This window comes from Pithys albifrons, chromosome 1 (genome assembly GCF_047495875.1).
Source record: "Pithys albifrons albifrons isolate INPA30051 chromosome 1, PitAlb_v1, whole genome shotgun sequence".
NCBI lineage: Eukaryota > Metazoa > Chordata > Aves > Passeriformes > Thamnophilidae > Pithys > Pithys albifrons.
The window spans coordinates 58,406,562-58,422,994 of record NC_092458.1 but is presented as its reverse complement, the minus strand read 5'-3'; the positions used below and the strand labels follow the sequence as shown (position 1 = coordinate 58,422,994).

The following is a 16,433-nucleotide window of genomic DNA, read 5'->3' as shown; positions in this document are numbered from 1 at the left end:
ATAAAGCCACCCCTCCACCTCTCCTTCCCGGCCTGTCCTTTCTGAAGAGCTTGTAGCCCCCCATAGCAGCACTCCAGTCATGTGAGTCATCCCACCACGTTTCTGTGACAGCAACTATGTCATAGTTTTCCTGCTGCACTATGGCTTCCAGCTCCTCTTGTTTGTTTCCCATACTGCGTGCATTGGTGTACATGCACTTCAGCTGGGCCATTGATTTCATTCTCAACTCGGGCTCTATGCCCTTAGGCTTATCTCTGGAGAGCCCAGTTGCCATCCCTTCCCCCTTCAAACCTAGTTTAAAGCCCTCCTAAACAACCCTGCCAACTTAGGGGCTACAGTTCTTTTGCCCTCCCTAGATATTTCCTGGTCTGTGCCATCGGCATTCTTTCTAAGCAGAAGTCCAGCTAGTAAAAGTCAGAGGTTTTGTCAGAACTGAGACAACATGTTCCTAATTACCTGCAACAAATTTAGAAATACCTGTCAGCTGAATTTTCCTATGATGTCCTCCAGAGTCACTGATGGAAGATAGCCTGTTGAACTCCTAAAATGTCCTGAAAGCAGGCTGTGGCATTGTGATAAAGGCTCTCTTTTTTGGCTGATCAAAATTGGAATCTGTGTATTTCAAAGTATTCAATCCTGCCTTTATGTTGAAAGTAAAACACATCCACTGGGACGACTTGTTTCTTTTTGACAGAGCATTGCCCTTGTTATCATTTTGTATTTGATCTGAGTTCTGAAATGTCAAATTGACCGCTACTGTTACCATCACAGAGTGAGCTGAACTGTGATATCTTGAGAGAAATACTGTGTGGTTTTAGTTCTCAGGTGCACTCAGTGAGCTGCGTAAAGTTCTCCTTACAAGCATAGAAGTACCCAGAAGTTTTAGGTTGAATGTTCCCCCATTAATACCAGCCCTGCCTTGCATCCCAGTGTAGGACATGAGAAGGTCCCTCCTGCACTTCTTGCAAGGACCATTCATGTATAAATTTTTCCTTTTAAAGGTGCTTTGTGAGATTTAGCAGGAAGACAATCCTAGGAATCATGCTCCAGCACCACACAGATGTCTTTCGATGGGAAATAGGGGCAGACTTGATTTATCCCTTTTTCATCTCTTCTTCAACGCTGCCATCTTCTAAATGTGACCAGTGCATTGACTGACTCATTGAAGAGCAGTTCAGCCAGATTAAGGGTATTAGCCACAGGGTGGGCAGTGAGACAAAGCACAGCATCTTGAATTAGGACCTACAGACCAGTCCAGGCCTCTAAGCTGCTTCTCATTCTGTTTTTCCTTCTAAATTGTCCATCACATCAGGACATCTACCCAGTAACTGTCCAGCCATTGCTGCTGTCTCCTTGTATAACAAGTAATAAGCTGACCATTTGTTAATCAGCAGCCTCTGTAGGCAACCACAAAAGGCATGCAGAAACAACTGGGCCATGGTCTGAGGTCTAGAAAATCTAGAAGTACAGTTTTTGTTATCTATGCCCTTCAGATGGAGTGTGAACTTGTTGTGGGGGAAAAGAAGATAATAATTTAAAAATTTATCTGATAGCTACATTTATTCTCCTTTAAAACTACACAACAAGGCCAAGCAGCACTGCTGAAGAAATCTCAGAAATACCAACAGAAATCTATTCCATTCAGTGGAGGATTAAGCAGAGTTCAGTAAATTATCAGCACTCAACAAATCACACCATTTAATAATTAAAAGCCCAGAAGTATGAAAGCTGGAATAGCAGAGGATCTTGTCACTTTGACTGCTCTGGGAGGCATCAAATTAGTTGCTTATGGTAGTGGAATATCTAAGATCTTTCTATAATTTGTAGTTTATTGCTCCTATAAGTATTCTACTGTGTGTGTAGCATGTATGGCACATAACAAGTTAGCCCAAAGGACCCTTCAGGAGCTTCATAGCTAAAAAGACTGAATGATATCATGTGATCTAGGAAGGTCCTGTAACAAAATGTGGTATTTCCTTCTTTCTCAAAGCACAGTTATCCCCAAATCTAATCTCCTAGGGGGCTAAAGAGTGAACATTGCAAAGCCATCTGACATGAAATACAGAGAGGTCCTATGCTAAAAAGAAAGAATATCATAGGTGGCTGGTGTTGATCCCACATAGAGGCTCTTTTCAAATTAACATATTTACTTAAGCCAGTTACAACTATAAATTTGTAACTCCTTTTAGTAGAAGCTAAACCAATGCTACAGGGAACTTAAAAACACCAGTGCAATATAAACAACATTAATTGAATACACAGAACAGAAAAGGGGTATTTAACCTGCTCTGCTGCATTTTGCTGAGCCACAGAAGTAACAGCCTTAAATAGAATGAGAAACACCTCGTCCCTCTGCACAGAGACCTGCAGAACCTCTTGCAATTTTTCAGACTAAATATTCAGCTCTTTGTTGTAAAGTCAGTCACTTCTCATCACATCTAATCACCATGGATGACAGGGTTACACAGCCATCATCAGACTATGTCCCCTCGAGGAGTACATCAATCACATCTTCCTTCCAACTCCCAGCTGACAGCAAGATTGTAGCTGCTGTCTGTCTATCTTGGACTTGGGCTCTGCTCAGCCTCTGGGCAAGCTGCTTCCTTGGCCTCCTGGCCAGGCTTAGCTAGACACTGCCTCACTATCTACTCTTTCCAGGCTCAGGGACAGTGATTAGTCTCAATCTTGCCTAAGACCAGACTGCAAGACGAGCAACTTCATCTCAGATGTGATATGCCAATGTGGTACCAAAACACTGCTGAATCACTCCTATAAATGTTTCTTTGTTCCATTTCTAAGGATGAGTTAGGTTTCACATAGGGAATACATCGTGCTTTCTCAGGTAAACAAGTTGGCTCCCTGTGGCATGATAGAATCCTCCTGCTGGGGGCAAGCTTGAGTGGGTTTCTCTGGATCAGTAAAGAGGAAAAGGATTTTTACACTCTCTCTATTAGTTTTTAACCTCATGGACATCCTGCAGCTAAACAGGTCTGTCCAGCCTTCTGCTGCAAAAGCAGGCCCAGATACCTTCTTGTCTTCCTCCTCTTTCCTATAGATGCATTTATAATGGCTTGTATTTGCTCAATAATCCACAAAAGATGAAGTTGAAAACCTTGCTGAGTCTAGGGCTGGGGTCTTTTGACATCTTTCTCCAGGTTTAACATCACTAAAATGTTCGTAATCAGACCATGAGGTCTAACCATGGGAGACCCGGCAAAGAATATGGAATGTGTTACACGTTATTTTCTTCTTTAATCATATTGTACAAAATTCTGTTTACTGGGCAGTTTGGTATTTCCTTATTTGGAAAAAAATTGTGTGCCTCAGTAGATATAAATGCTATAGTAAACAAGAATATTGAGTGCAAGTATGGGTCATCTAATAGAAAATTTCTGTATAAATTGAGAAAATCTTTCAATTTTCTGAGATGTCCACATATTCTTTCTATTTCAGGCCCTAGACATGAAGGTTTGACCTGCAGGTGTCTCATACATGCAGTCACCAGTGTGCTAACTCCAAGCAGGAAAACTTTTACTTTATAAAAGACAGAATCACTGCAGAGCTTCAGTTAAAATGAGGCAACATGCAGTCACAGGTCAAGGAGGTCATTATCTGGGAATAACTATGAGCAAGTTAGAAAATAACTAAAATAATAAATATTCAAATGAGATACTGAAACTACCTTTGGGACATGTGACTGCCTCCCTGCTTATGAAAGATCATACTAGCCAGCAGAGCTTTGTCCTGCAATTTCTTATCCCTTGAAAGCTTTGCCCCTGCCCACTGCAGTCAGTAGACAGTGAAGGTAGCCTGTGCCTACCTGTCCTAGTACTAAATTAAGAGGCTTTGGTTGCAAAAGCAAGACTTTCAGCTCGCTGAGTTGAAACTGTTGGGGTTTGTTTACCATTGCTCCTCACTGCACACATGAATGCCATCATCTGAAATCCACATCCTTAAATAATGTTTCAAAATAAATTTCTTCAGGACATTTATAAACATTTCTTTATTTCTAGTTGTTTGCTAAGTGTAAACTTCCATATGCTTCTGCTGCTCCCTTTAGTGACTGTATAACCATATTACACAGAGGAATAACAACTTCTCTCCATTTGAGATCTCTGTGAGAAGCCAATAAGCACCTTGGCAGCAGCCTCAGCCCAAACCAAAGATAATCTCACTATCTGAAAAGCAAAGACTGTATTTGTGAAGAGACTCCACTGGAAATTACTATGCAAAAGGTTGTGCCTTCTTCAAATGCTCAGTTCTGGAAAATGGAAATAAGAAGGATCCCACTGTAAACACTTCCTGCAGAACACCTAACAAAGAGGATTTGAGGTGTGTATAGGCAGAGAAAGCACTTAAAGCCAAAAGAAAAAAAAGTGCTTCCCGCTGTTGGATTCTTGCAGCCTTTAGGAAAAAGGGCTGTTTGCACATTTTTTAAGTGAACAGGGTTACACCAAAGTAGCAAGCGACTCCATCAGTTGTTTCCTCTTTTGTAACTGAGTCTGCTCTGAGCTCTGGGTTTCTAATCCCTTTGAGTCAAAAAGGGACTCCTGTCCTTTATTTCTTGCACTGTCCTCCTAGTTATGCTCCTTTAATCTGATTTCTATTTAATTTATTATCACATTCCTATAAATCAATTTGGAAAGACAGATCTCTTGTAATAAATAGGCTTCAGGACTGAGGACGTAAATGAGAAACATATTAGCAAGGCACACACTTTTCTGGGTTTGTTTTTCTAAAGTGAAATAGATGATTTATGGCATAAATGACCAATTACAATAATTTTCACACATAAAATGAATTGAATATATTTCCTACTAGGCTAAATAATATGTTTCCTTGGAGATTTTCTGAGGTGCCAAGAATAAAGTCATTTCAAAAGTAATATAGAAATCCAAGTATTACCTGACACCCCCCATGTGAAGTTAAATTTAATTAGTTTTTCTTTCAGTTGTATTAAATAGAACATATGTGACCAAATAAAGTGTTCCAAGGGAAAGATACAGAAAACCACCTCTGTGGTACCCTTGAATAAAGGACTAAATTTAGTTTATGGACAGCAATAAGGAAAATGCCTGGACCCACTCTGATTCCAGTCCTGTCAAGACAATCTCTTGGGATGCAGAAAGGAGACAATGTTCCCCCAGCATTATGACTCACTTAGCTCTCGAGGAAATCCATCTGAAATCAAATATTATGTGGGGATTTGTGAGAGAAAGCTTCTTACCTGCCTCTGTCCCCACCAACACATGTATCTACCACTAGGGAAAAATTCCATGCTTGTCTCACACATGAGAGAAAATTCTAGCCCAGCACTTTGGGGACACTGCCACACTGACTAGGAAAGGCAGAAGTTTTTTAACATTCATGCTAACTAGATGCAGCCTCAGATGGTGTTCTCACTCCACATAAGGCTTTTCAACATCCCTTCTCCCCAGGTGGAAATTTCTGCTTTTGCACTGCCACCCATTAGTGAACTGCACAATTTTGCTATTAGAAATGTGACTGGCACTATTTTGGCAGCAAAAGAAATTATAACAGTGAAAGGTTTGTCATGACTGGAAAGGAGTCAAGTGGGAAAAAACATTTTCAGCTGCATGTGAAAAACAGCGAAGTGTTTGCAGGTCTGGGGAAATGATGACTCCCACAACACTGAGTATCAAAGACCAAGCAGAGACACAGAGTCAGACTGAGTGACTTTTCTGCAGATGTCTAAGTGAAAGTAGCTGTGGCTAAACTCCAGTTCCTGATATAAAATTAGGCATACTTACTTCCTTGATACTCAGGGGAGGACATAGTCCATGGTCCCTCTGCTTCAAGTGGCTCACTGTGGCTTGTGTTCCTAGAGCAAACAAACATGTCCCATGGTAGCCTAAATGAAGAAATACAATCTTGTATGGTTATTTAAGTAAAAAAAAATCAAAATATTATGATGGCAGTGTGCAACAAGGAAATTCTTATACAACATGAAACTGAGAGTATACATTGTATGCCTTGGGATGTAGCAGGTGAGTACATGGACAACTGTTGTTTGGTTGACTGTCTAGATGCACCAAAGGATGAAATTTTCTGAGTACAAAACTGTACCAGATATAGGGCAGAGGCTTTTCTAAAGAAAGTTAGCCACTGAGCTGCTTGAAGAAGGGACTGGCTTTTTCCAAGCAGCAAGCCTTTCAGATTCAATGTCACAGCACATCTCTGTGCAGTGGCCCATGAGCTGGCCTGTAACCTGGTATGTCTGAATAAATGTGACTGCTAGAACTTCAGATGGGGAGATTTTTTTCTTTTTGATGAAAAGGTGAACATAGGTGCCAAATTTTGTCCAGAAACTGTAATGACATTTCGAAAAGGTAGTGCCTATCTCTTGGACATTTATTAAGGCACATAAGAATGATCATTTGTATTAAAATTGATTGAAACGGATATATGCAAGGTGAAAGCATGTGACTGAGAGTTTCTGCCTGAAGGAGATTTCACAGAAGCAACCTTGACCTTATTAGTTCACCCTAAGGAACACAAGTGTGCCACCCTGCAGGGCGTATTGTAAATTCTGGCTTTAATTTATTGATAGCCTCAGCGGCTCAAGGCAGCTGCAAACTCAGTTTGCCTGTCCAGTTAAAATGGCTTTATGGCTGCTGTGTACCTCTGAAGTCAGCAATGTGTGCCACTAAATCAATCTTTGTCAATTTTACCAGGCTTTCTGAGAGAACAAAAAGAAGGATGCCATTGCTTTACCTCTTAACCTTTGGTGTTTATAGGAGCCTTTTGTCATTTTGAAATTGCGCCCAAATGCTTGAGGTTTAATGCAGGATTTATTGCTCATCTGTATTGTTTGAGATCTGTTGTGCAGTGTATTAAAATCCTTAGTTTGAAACAGCCACACGTGTATAAATTAAGCTATATAAATAAACCACCTTGTAGCAGAGGAACATAATATTTATGGTCTGTCCCCAAGAGAAAATGTTCCAAGTGGGAATATCAGCTGTAAATGGAGTGGCTAATATACCTTCAGTGCTTGAATGGTTGTTCCCATTCTGTGCTGAATGTTTCCTCATGCCTCAGTTTACTTTGGTTTGGAGCCAAGAAAGATAAAACATAAAAAAGCCCTCAGGGGATACCAGGATTTTTCCAGACTGACCTTGGGCTAGTGGGAGCCAGGAATGGAATGGACAGGGTGTGGAATAGCTGTTCTGTTACAACCTTATCATGACATTTCATCCAGATCTACTGTTTGCACATGCTCCATTTCCCACATACCAATTTGTCCTTACCTGATAGCTCTGCATGACCCTTTCCTGTGCAGCTGATTTTCTTGTTATGATGTTTGAATACACAGGAACCATCTGCATCTTCTTAAACACCTACAGTCACCAAGAGCAGGGAGCTGGAAAGCAAGGACACAAACCAGCAAGGAATTATACTTCTGAATCATCAAGATGAAATAGATCACTCAGCTTCAGCTTTTAAAGAATTCATTAGGTCAGCTGCAATAATGTCAATGCTACCTAGACCAGGACTTTGTGTTATGGATTTACAGGCCAAACTTAATCTTGACCAAACCTGAGTGATGTGTGGGTAATATTATTGGCCATATATGATGCTTCCTAAAAATTCTATCAAAGTATTGGATGTGGATTGCATATGGAAGTGCCTTTATTTACAGTTTAAACATGATTGCCTTTGAATTTGGCCCGTGTCCGCACGGAATTTGCTATACTGGTGCTGCAGAAGCCAAAAACTACCTTTTGAAGAGGATTCTTTTCCTTTCAGGAGGGGAGCAGTAACTTTAGTCCCTGTAGATATATGAAAAGAGAAAACTGGCTGGAAGTTTATTTATTCCATGCAGGAATGCCACAATATCATTTGTGGGCTCCCCTGCACTGGCTAAACTAGGGTGTACACAAAAAGCAGGTTACATACAGCTGTCAATGTTCTCTGCCACTAAAGTGTGGTACCTCTGCTGTTTTCAAACTGTATACAGGACACTTTCCCGTGGCTGTAGGGGAAAGATGTCTTGAATGGTCACTCAGAAAATTTTGCATGACTAGCAGTGCCTGCTGCAGCTCTGCTGGCTACAGCACTTTTGTTCTTGTTAAAAGAATCACAAGGAAATGTGGAAACTTCAGCTACAAGCTGAAGCTAATATTCATTTTTCAAAGCCAGAAATCTGAATTTAGATGCCGATCTCCAGAAGCTGCTAACAACAAAACACAGTAGATGGGGAATTGCTGTTCTTGTGTTTCAGGTGAGGATTTGTATCTGACTTTGGACCCTTGAAAAAGCATGCAATTATGCTAAAATTTTCATCTTTCTAGTGCTGCTCCCTCTGCTCCCATGCCTCCTCATGCTGAGGAGCTGAACCATAAGGTAGTAATGAAAGGCATCTTTTTACTCCGTCAATACCATTGTTTATTTTATCTCTGCAGCTCACATTAGGCCTTTGAATGAAGTATAAAAACAGCTCTGCTGTTATCAGGACAGGGCAGAAGCAGATGGGAAACTTATGGTATTGTTCTGACTAATGCTGTCTTCATGCATCTGAAGTGTAATGCTGGGAGGCACTGGGCGCCTTCAGCATCCCCTCAACTCATCCTAAAAAAAGAAAAGGAACTGCAAATCATTCCTCATTTTCCTGGAGGTTTGCAGCACCACAGATTACTCAGCCACAGCTGAGCAGTCTGGCTTCTGCAGGTGACCTCTTCCTCTGTGCTGTCAGTCAGACTGATTCGGACTTTTTTAGCCAGCAGGTTTCCTGGAGTTACTGGGGGTTTCTGTCAGCTCAGCTCTGGAGGTGCCATGCACTGTATAAGTTTGGGTCTCACCCACTGGCTTCTCCTAGCCCTAGTTCAAGCATTTAGAGCCTGTGCAGCAGAAGAAGAGTGGGTAATACCACAGGCTCTCCAGTGACTTCTGCCCTGGGAAGATAAGGGGAACCCTTTCTAAACTGGCCTGAGATGTTGCCATGACTCAGTTCAAACTTGCAAAGATAAAATAAGATGCAGTATTTCTATAAAAATAAAGATGTTCATAGAAGCTCCAGAAGCACCAAAAGAATGACACAGTTGAAGAGAATGATAGTCTAATATTATTATTGTTGTTATTATTGTTTGGTATTGAGCCTGTACTCTGCATCTTCCTCTAGGACTGGAACTATTTTGCTGGGCACTGGAAATGTGTGAAACTCTAGAGACAGCTTATGCTTTCAGTGGGGCTCCCAGTCTAAGCACCAGAGTGGGAAGAAGGGAAAGAGAGGTAGAGACCATTGAAATGCTTATGTTTCAGGACTCATGTGTGAACCAATAATGACATTCTTGGGCCTACAGTGAACAAAGTAGGGCACATCCTCCTCCTCACATCATAAGAAATTCTTCTCTAATTAATGTTTTTCTTCCTCATAAGCCAAATACAGTGACTAGGATTTCTATTAAAAATGAAAATGAGATTGAAGCTCCCAGATTATGCTAAATTTCCACAGGAGTTAGACTCTAAGCTGCTGTTATCCAAACAGGGCTGCATTTTCAGCCCCTGCTTCAGAACTCCACTTTTGCCATGTTCACAGCACATCATCCCTTTTCACTGTCTGAACATTACCTCTTGGAGAGACAGCATGGAGGAGAAGAGACAAATGCTGAAGAGAAACCAAAACCAACAACCAAAGAAATACCAGCTGTTTGATTTTACCCAGACACTAGCAGCATTTGCAGAAGCCCCTGAGGAAATGGCACACTAGGCTTGAATCAGTCAGAGTAGTCCAAGGAGATTGGACTTCATCACCTTTCCTTGTCATTCATGAAAAGGCAAGGATGCAGCACATGCTCCAGGGGAAGACAAAGTTTGCATGGCTGTGCATTGAGAGGGCAGTTTCTAGCATTTGGCAACACTGTGAAAGAACCTTTGCAGTCCTGAAGGGTAAACCACATCTCAGACTGACTCATATTGGTGTCTCTCAGTGCTTAATATTTCCCCACTGCTCATCTGGCCATTGTCATGTAAAGTTTTTTTAGCACTTAGACTAAGTTGACTGTATGGGCATTACAGGAAGAGAAAGACACAATGTAAGTTTACTCTTAGACCTATGATAAAAAATTATCTTTCCTCCTAACATCAGGATTTCCCAGCCTACAAAGAAACCAGTACTCAGAACTCTTCTAATCCTCTACTGAAAAACAGTCCAAGATCACTCAAGCTACTCTAGAAAAGAAAGACAGTATCATCTTGATCATAGTTCATAAAGGCCTTTGCCAAGGTGGCAGGAAGCAAGGAGCCAGTCTGCAGATCATTACAAGGGGACAAGATTCAAGAATATAAGGACTTATGCTTTTTTGACTACCAGGTGTCATGGGACAGTTGGATATAAGCAAATGTATTCTACCTGCAGCTGAGGTAACATATGTGTAGCTAAGATCATCTCAGCCACAGATAGAACACAGGTAGATGTTTGTTTATTTTTTTCTTGGAGACTAGAAATGTTTTTTTCATTATTGTGTTTAACCTCTTCTTTCTCTGATTCACCTTCAGGTATCTCCATGCCTATTCCCGTCTTTGGACTACAAGACAAATCCAAAGTGTTTAAGAACTGCAGCTGCTTACTTGCAGATGAGAATTTTGTTCTAGTAGGCTCTTTTGTGGCATTCTTCATCCCTCTAACCATCATGGTAGTCACTTACTTTCTAACTATCAAGTCGCTGCAGAAGGAAGCTATGCTATGTGTGAATGACATTGGCCCGAAGACCAAGTTTGCTTCATTTAGCTTCCTCCCTCAGAGTTCTCTGTCCTCAGAGAAACTCTTTCAGCGCTCCTTGAACAGAGACATGGGGACTTCTGGGAGAAGAACCATGCAAACCATCAGCAATGAGCAGAAGGCTTCCAAGGTTCTTGGCATTGTCTTCTTTCTGTTTGTTGTGATGTGGTGTCCATTTTTCATCACCAATGTGATGGCTGTAATTTGCAAGGAGTCATGCAATGAAAAAGTCATTGGAGGACTCCTTAACATATTTGTTTGGATTGGCTACCTTTCTTCGGCTGTCAACCCACTCGTATACACGTTGTTCAATAAAACTTACCGCTCAGCTTTCTCTCGTTACATCCAGTGTCGATACAAGGAGGAGAAGAAACCTTTCCAGCTGATTTTAGTGAACACTATCCCAGCACTTGCATATGATTCCAGCCAGCTCCAGCTAGCACAAATGAAGAGTTTGAAAAAAGAGGCAAAAATGATGGCTAAGGATTACTCAATGGTCAAGATAGGAATACATCATTTGGATGGTACCTCTAAGGGCAGTATCAGCCCGGGGAATGAAAAGGTTAGTGGTGTGTGATGGTTTGCAGCTGCCATGACAACCACTGTGCGTATGCTGAAAATTTCACTTGGCCGTGAGAAGCTCTGATAGCTTGGAAAAATCAGCCCTGTTCAAGAGACCTTCCAATAATATCATATACTCCTCATATTATCCTGTGGATGAAAAGCAGGGTTTTAATGGTATCAAATGTGCAATTTTTTTCATACAGTACTTTGGCTGTTTTAAGCACAGGCTTTATTAAACTTATTTTTTTAATATTCTAAAGGATATATTTCTTAAAGAAAAAAATGCAATTTCTGGTACTATAATATGGGCTGTGAAGAAACCTACACATTTCTTTTCTCTTTGCAAATGAAAGCTAAGCTGTCCTTTGATGTTCTTGCAGAGTAGGCTCCAGCTAGTTTGTCTTGCTACAATCAAGTTTTGTTACCATTAACTGAATGAGCACTTTATCAAATTTTAAATATGATGGTTACTTTGCTAATGTATACTTACAATAAATTTTAAAGTATTAAAAAAAATCTACTTAAACTGCTATAGATTTTAAACTGCTATAGATTAATTATATGGACATTTTGTTAACTGATTTTTATGGCTATTTTTTCCCTCTCAGTAACCATTCTGAAATGTTACCTGACTTTTCTTTTTGTTTTTTTATTACAAATTTATTCAATTTGTTCTGTATTTCAAATTAGCAACCTTCAAAGGTAAATTATACTTGAATAATCCTTTGTTTCTACCACCACTTGTAATCTTTATTTAATGTGCTGTACTTTATTTCTGTTCAAAAATTTTATGTGTTGAGGTTAAAACTTGAAAGTAATATTTTCAAAAGTAATTACTGAGATTGATTCCCTGCTCCTTCCCACTGGTGTTGACAGGGAAGTGAAGAGAGAGCAGAGTGGAAAACCAGACACAACATTGCTAAATAATTTCAGGAACGATTCCAGATCCATGCCTCTCTTCAATTCCAACAAAGGCTGATTTAAGTAAAGTCAGAGGAAGTTTTGCATGAGTAAAGCTTTCGGTAAAGGGTTGCAGCAGATCCTCTCTCATTGTTTCTCTTTGGTTAAAAAAGGCCATTTTGAAGAATATCCTGGTTTCGTTTTAGTGTTTGTAGAGGCAGAAATATTAGAAAACTATTAGTTGCTAAAAATTGCTTTCCCTGGTTTTGCTGTATTGCTGTTAAGGCAGATTGCTCAGGAATGGTCAGTAGCTTGCACTATTAGGACTCAGCCTTAATGAAATATGTATGGGCAAATTGGGCTCACTTGAAAAATAACAGGACTTTTAAGCGGCACTGTATTTCACCTGCATAGCTCCAAGGGCAGAATACACTGCATAAAGAACATAAAATACATTGCTTGACAAACATGCCTAACCATGAAACTCTTTTCTTTTGAGCATCACAGCCAATGTCATTGAAGCCAGCGGGACTTTGCTGAAGAGGAGAAATATAAATGTTGCATTCACCTGCAAAACTTAAATCCAAGCATTTGATTCATTCCATTTAAGTCATTGCATCCATAATCTCACCACAACCAGGATTTTTTCCAGTTTCTCTGTAAAAAACACTGCCCATCCAGAAGCCAAACTCTAATGCCTCCGTCAGTCCTTTTCTTGAAGATGTACAGTTTTCACAGAACAATTACATTTCCACAAAGTCAAAGAAAGAGAGAGACAGAGCAAAACTGAATCTGATTGTAGCCTTCCAGCTGAGAGTCTTTGAAAGAAGACTTTTAGCTTAAGATACTGATCTGTGGCAGACAAGGACTTAAAAGTTGGCTGGGTATTTAACTGATTTCCAAGAAACTGATTTTGTTGTCATATATATATATTGTATAAGTAAATCTGCTAGTTTTATGAGCCCTTTCCTCCGATGTGGGATAGGCAGAGCCACCATGCACTGGTCACACAGGAGCTCTGCATGTACTTGTTGGCACTGACTCCCTCCACAGATCTCAGCCTGCACATCTAGGTCAAAGTGTCCTGCTGTAGTCCCATTGCAGTGATGATGCCATGCATGTCATCTATCAGCTTGTGGCCATTAATGCCTTATCCCCAAAAGTGGTAATTTAGGACCACCTGATAAATCAAGTGGTATAAATGCTGTGCTCTGGGTTCACTTGATCACCACAACCAAAGTGAACACCTTCAGCAGAAGGAAAAATGGACTCACTGCTCCTATCTCTCCATGCACAAACCCCGCTCCCACACAGCACTGTGTGAGGGGTGCCACACACACAAAGGGATTTCAAGGGGAATCTGCAGCTGAGCACGAGGACTACCAAAGTAGTAGGTGGGAGCAGGGACTTTCCACTGTTTTCTGACAAGTTTGACATAGACCCTAAATTTGGGCATTTGGACTAAGGACAATGCCCAGCTTGTATCCCACAGGCCAGCCAGGCAAGAGATGGAGCACTACTGGAATACAAGTGGTCCAGGTCATCCCATGAAACAAGGTATTCACATACTTCTGGTGTCCAGATGTCTCCAGTCCACAACCAGGGTTTTGAGGATTTACCCTTGGGAACGGGCACCTCAGGGACTAAGTAGGCAGTGATAAAACCAAAGGTCTTTTGTGATTAGAGGTCTGAGACTCAAGAGCTGCCACCAAATCAGATTGCCTTCATATCAGGGAATCAGAGGTCTTTCAACCTGTGTATGAGGGGAAAGAAAACACAGAGGCTTCCACCAATGGAGGGAATTGCCTCATTTTGTGCCTGTCTTGATGCAAGTTTCTCTGGCCTTGCAAGAGAAAGAAGTAGATGGGACAGACAGCTTGGGTCCTTTAGCCCATTTGTGCCAGAGAGCAGTCTACCTGCATACTGCATGATGTGTATGGCACCTTGCATTTCTCCAGGGCTCAATTCCTCCTCAGACTCCTGGGGCTCTGTTTGCTGGTCTGCACAGTCTCCTTCACCAGCTTGCACGTGATAAACTGTTACTGAACATTTAACATTCACTGCTTATACTCTCTGCTTATTGTCTGTGTTTCACCCATGTGGCAGAGCAGATCAGCCCTCCATTTCATTTCATCTTCTGTTGCTCTTTCACAATGTCACATTGCTCAGGTTGCAAATAGTGAAGGGGAATAGTTCACTACAATCAGAGAGGATTTCAATTACTGGCTTGATGTTTCATTACAAGATGACTCTGAACAATAATTTTTTTCCAACTTATTAAAATAAAACCTTTGTTTTGGACCTAAGAGACTTGACAGCATTTCTTAAATTGACAGCTGGAGATAACATGTATTTTTTGCTTAGAAGTGGAGATAACTGATGCCTGACATTTTGGTTCTGTGAGCACTCAGGTGGTTTTATTGAGTGATCACCAGCTTTTGCCTAGAAGCCTCTAAAAGCCAAGAATGTACAGCAGAAAAAGACCGATATCTGCAGCTCTTTATGGACATTTTTGACAGTTTAGCGAGGCCTGATTCTGCCACCTTGTACCAAAATGTTAATAGATTTTTGTGCAGTTTGCCTTAGTGAGGATGACAGTCAGGATCTGAATTTGTTCTAGCCACCATGCCAGATCTGCAGGAAGCTGTTCATCAGCAGATAGCAATTAATGGACTCATTATGCTGTAGACAGATGACAAAGTTCAGCCGTTTTAAATGAGGATTTACAGCACTGGGCCCACGCTTGGGATGAACACCACAGTTTAGTATGACTAGCTTCAGAACAACATTACTATCTCACAAAAAAATGTGTTTTCATTATGCATCAGACTGAAATGGAAATTTTTGTAATGTTACAGGTTTAAAAAAAGAGAACACATTCCTATAGACTAGTTTGGATGTTAGGGCCTGCCCCTACCTCACAGGAAAAGCATGCTGAGTCAGTCTGTCATATCTGCATCCAAAAATTGCACTTCATCTGAAAAAAGTTTTTACCAACAATTTTTCAAGTAGATCAACATTTTATTACTGTTAAGACTGCATCTGAAAAATGTCCAAAGACATGAAGCTCACCATGTATTATCTCCTAAGCTGGTGTGCATCCTTTATACACTTCAGGGTAAAAATTCCTATGTATCTATCCCATCCAGTCAACCATGCACTGTACTTATATAATTATTGCCAGACAGTGAGATGCATTCTATTTTGAATACCTATATGTTTGCTTATGTAAATACATAGAGAAAAACATTTGCTGTATTTTGTAATGCTAATGTAAAATGGTGTTCCAATGCTTTATTGTTTTGTCAGATCCCACTGCTAGTAAAGCAGATTAAAATATTTAAATGCCATCAGTTGTTTTATAAACTGGAGGTTTGTCTTAAGTAGCTAATTTGGTTTGGTTTTATTTCTCCCATAAATACTCAGTACAACATCTGCTGAAAGCTAAAGTAATTTTGAATATTTTGCTGGACAAAAAGGAAAGAGCATGTTGCAGAATTTAACTATCTCAGTAAACTGGTCCAAAATGAGCCATTGTAATCATTTTCTTGTTCCAAGGACAGCCTTTCTTCCACTGAAGTGGTATATTCTTTAGATAAGTACATATAGCTTAAAACATTTCAGTCTCAGGAGCAGCAAATTTGCAGTAGTAATAGGCCAATTAAAATAATTTCACTAAAAAGTAGGACTATAAGTTTAATATTAATAAGCAGATGCACTGGTTTGCATGGTAAGGTTTTAGTAGTGGGGAAGCTAGAGGGATGGCGTCTGTGAGAAGCTGCCAGAAGTCTTCCCCATATCCAACACAGCCAATGACAGCTGGATCCAGGACAGACCAGCCGCTGGCCAAGGCCAAGCCCAGCAGCAACCGTGATTGTGCCTCTGGGATAATAATGCAAGATGGGGTGATGGGGAGAGGCGAGACTGCACCCCTGCAGCTGGAGAGAAGGGCAAGATTATGTGAGAGCAACAGCCCTGCAAACACTAAGGTCAGTAGAGAAGGAGAGGTGGGAGGTGCTCCAGGAGCCAGAGCTGAGATTCCCCTGCAGCCCATGGGAGTCCACGGGGAAGCAGAGATCCACCTGCAGCCCATAGAGGAGCCCATACCAGAGTGAGCGGATGCCTGAAAGAAGGCTGTGAGCCCATGGGAAGCCCGTGCTGGACCAGGCTCCTGGCAGGACACGTGGGGAACCAGTGGAGGAGTCACTCCACTCTGGAGCAGATTTGC

General features: G+C 41.0%; 1 protein-coding gene across 1 annotated transcript in view; it reads left to right on the top strand.

Moving 5' to 3' along the window:
* Positions 1–15,555, top strand: part of HTR2A (5-hydroxytryptamine receptor 2A) — a 31,112-nt gene extending 15,557 nt beyond the window's left edge. Inside the window, exons 4-5 of the mRNA XM_071551149.1 lie at positions 10,519–11,303; positions 12,713–15,555. Of these exons, the coding sequence (XP_071407250.1) occupies positions 10,519–11,303; positions 12,713–12,745 (818 nt within the window). The 3' untranslated portion in view covers positions 12,746–15,555. The remainder of the gene's footprint in view (positions 1–10,518; positions 11,304–12,712) is intronic.
* The last annotated feature ends 878 nt before the right edge of the window (positions 15,556–16,433 follow it).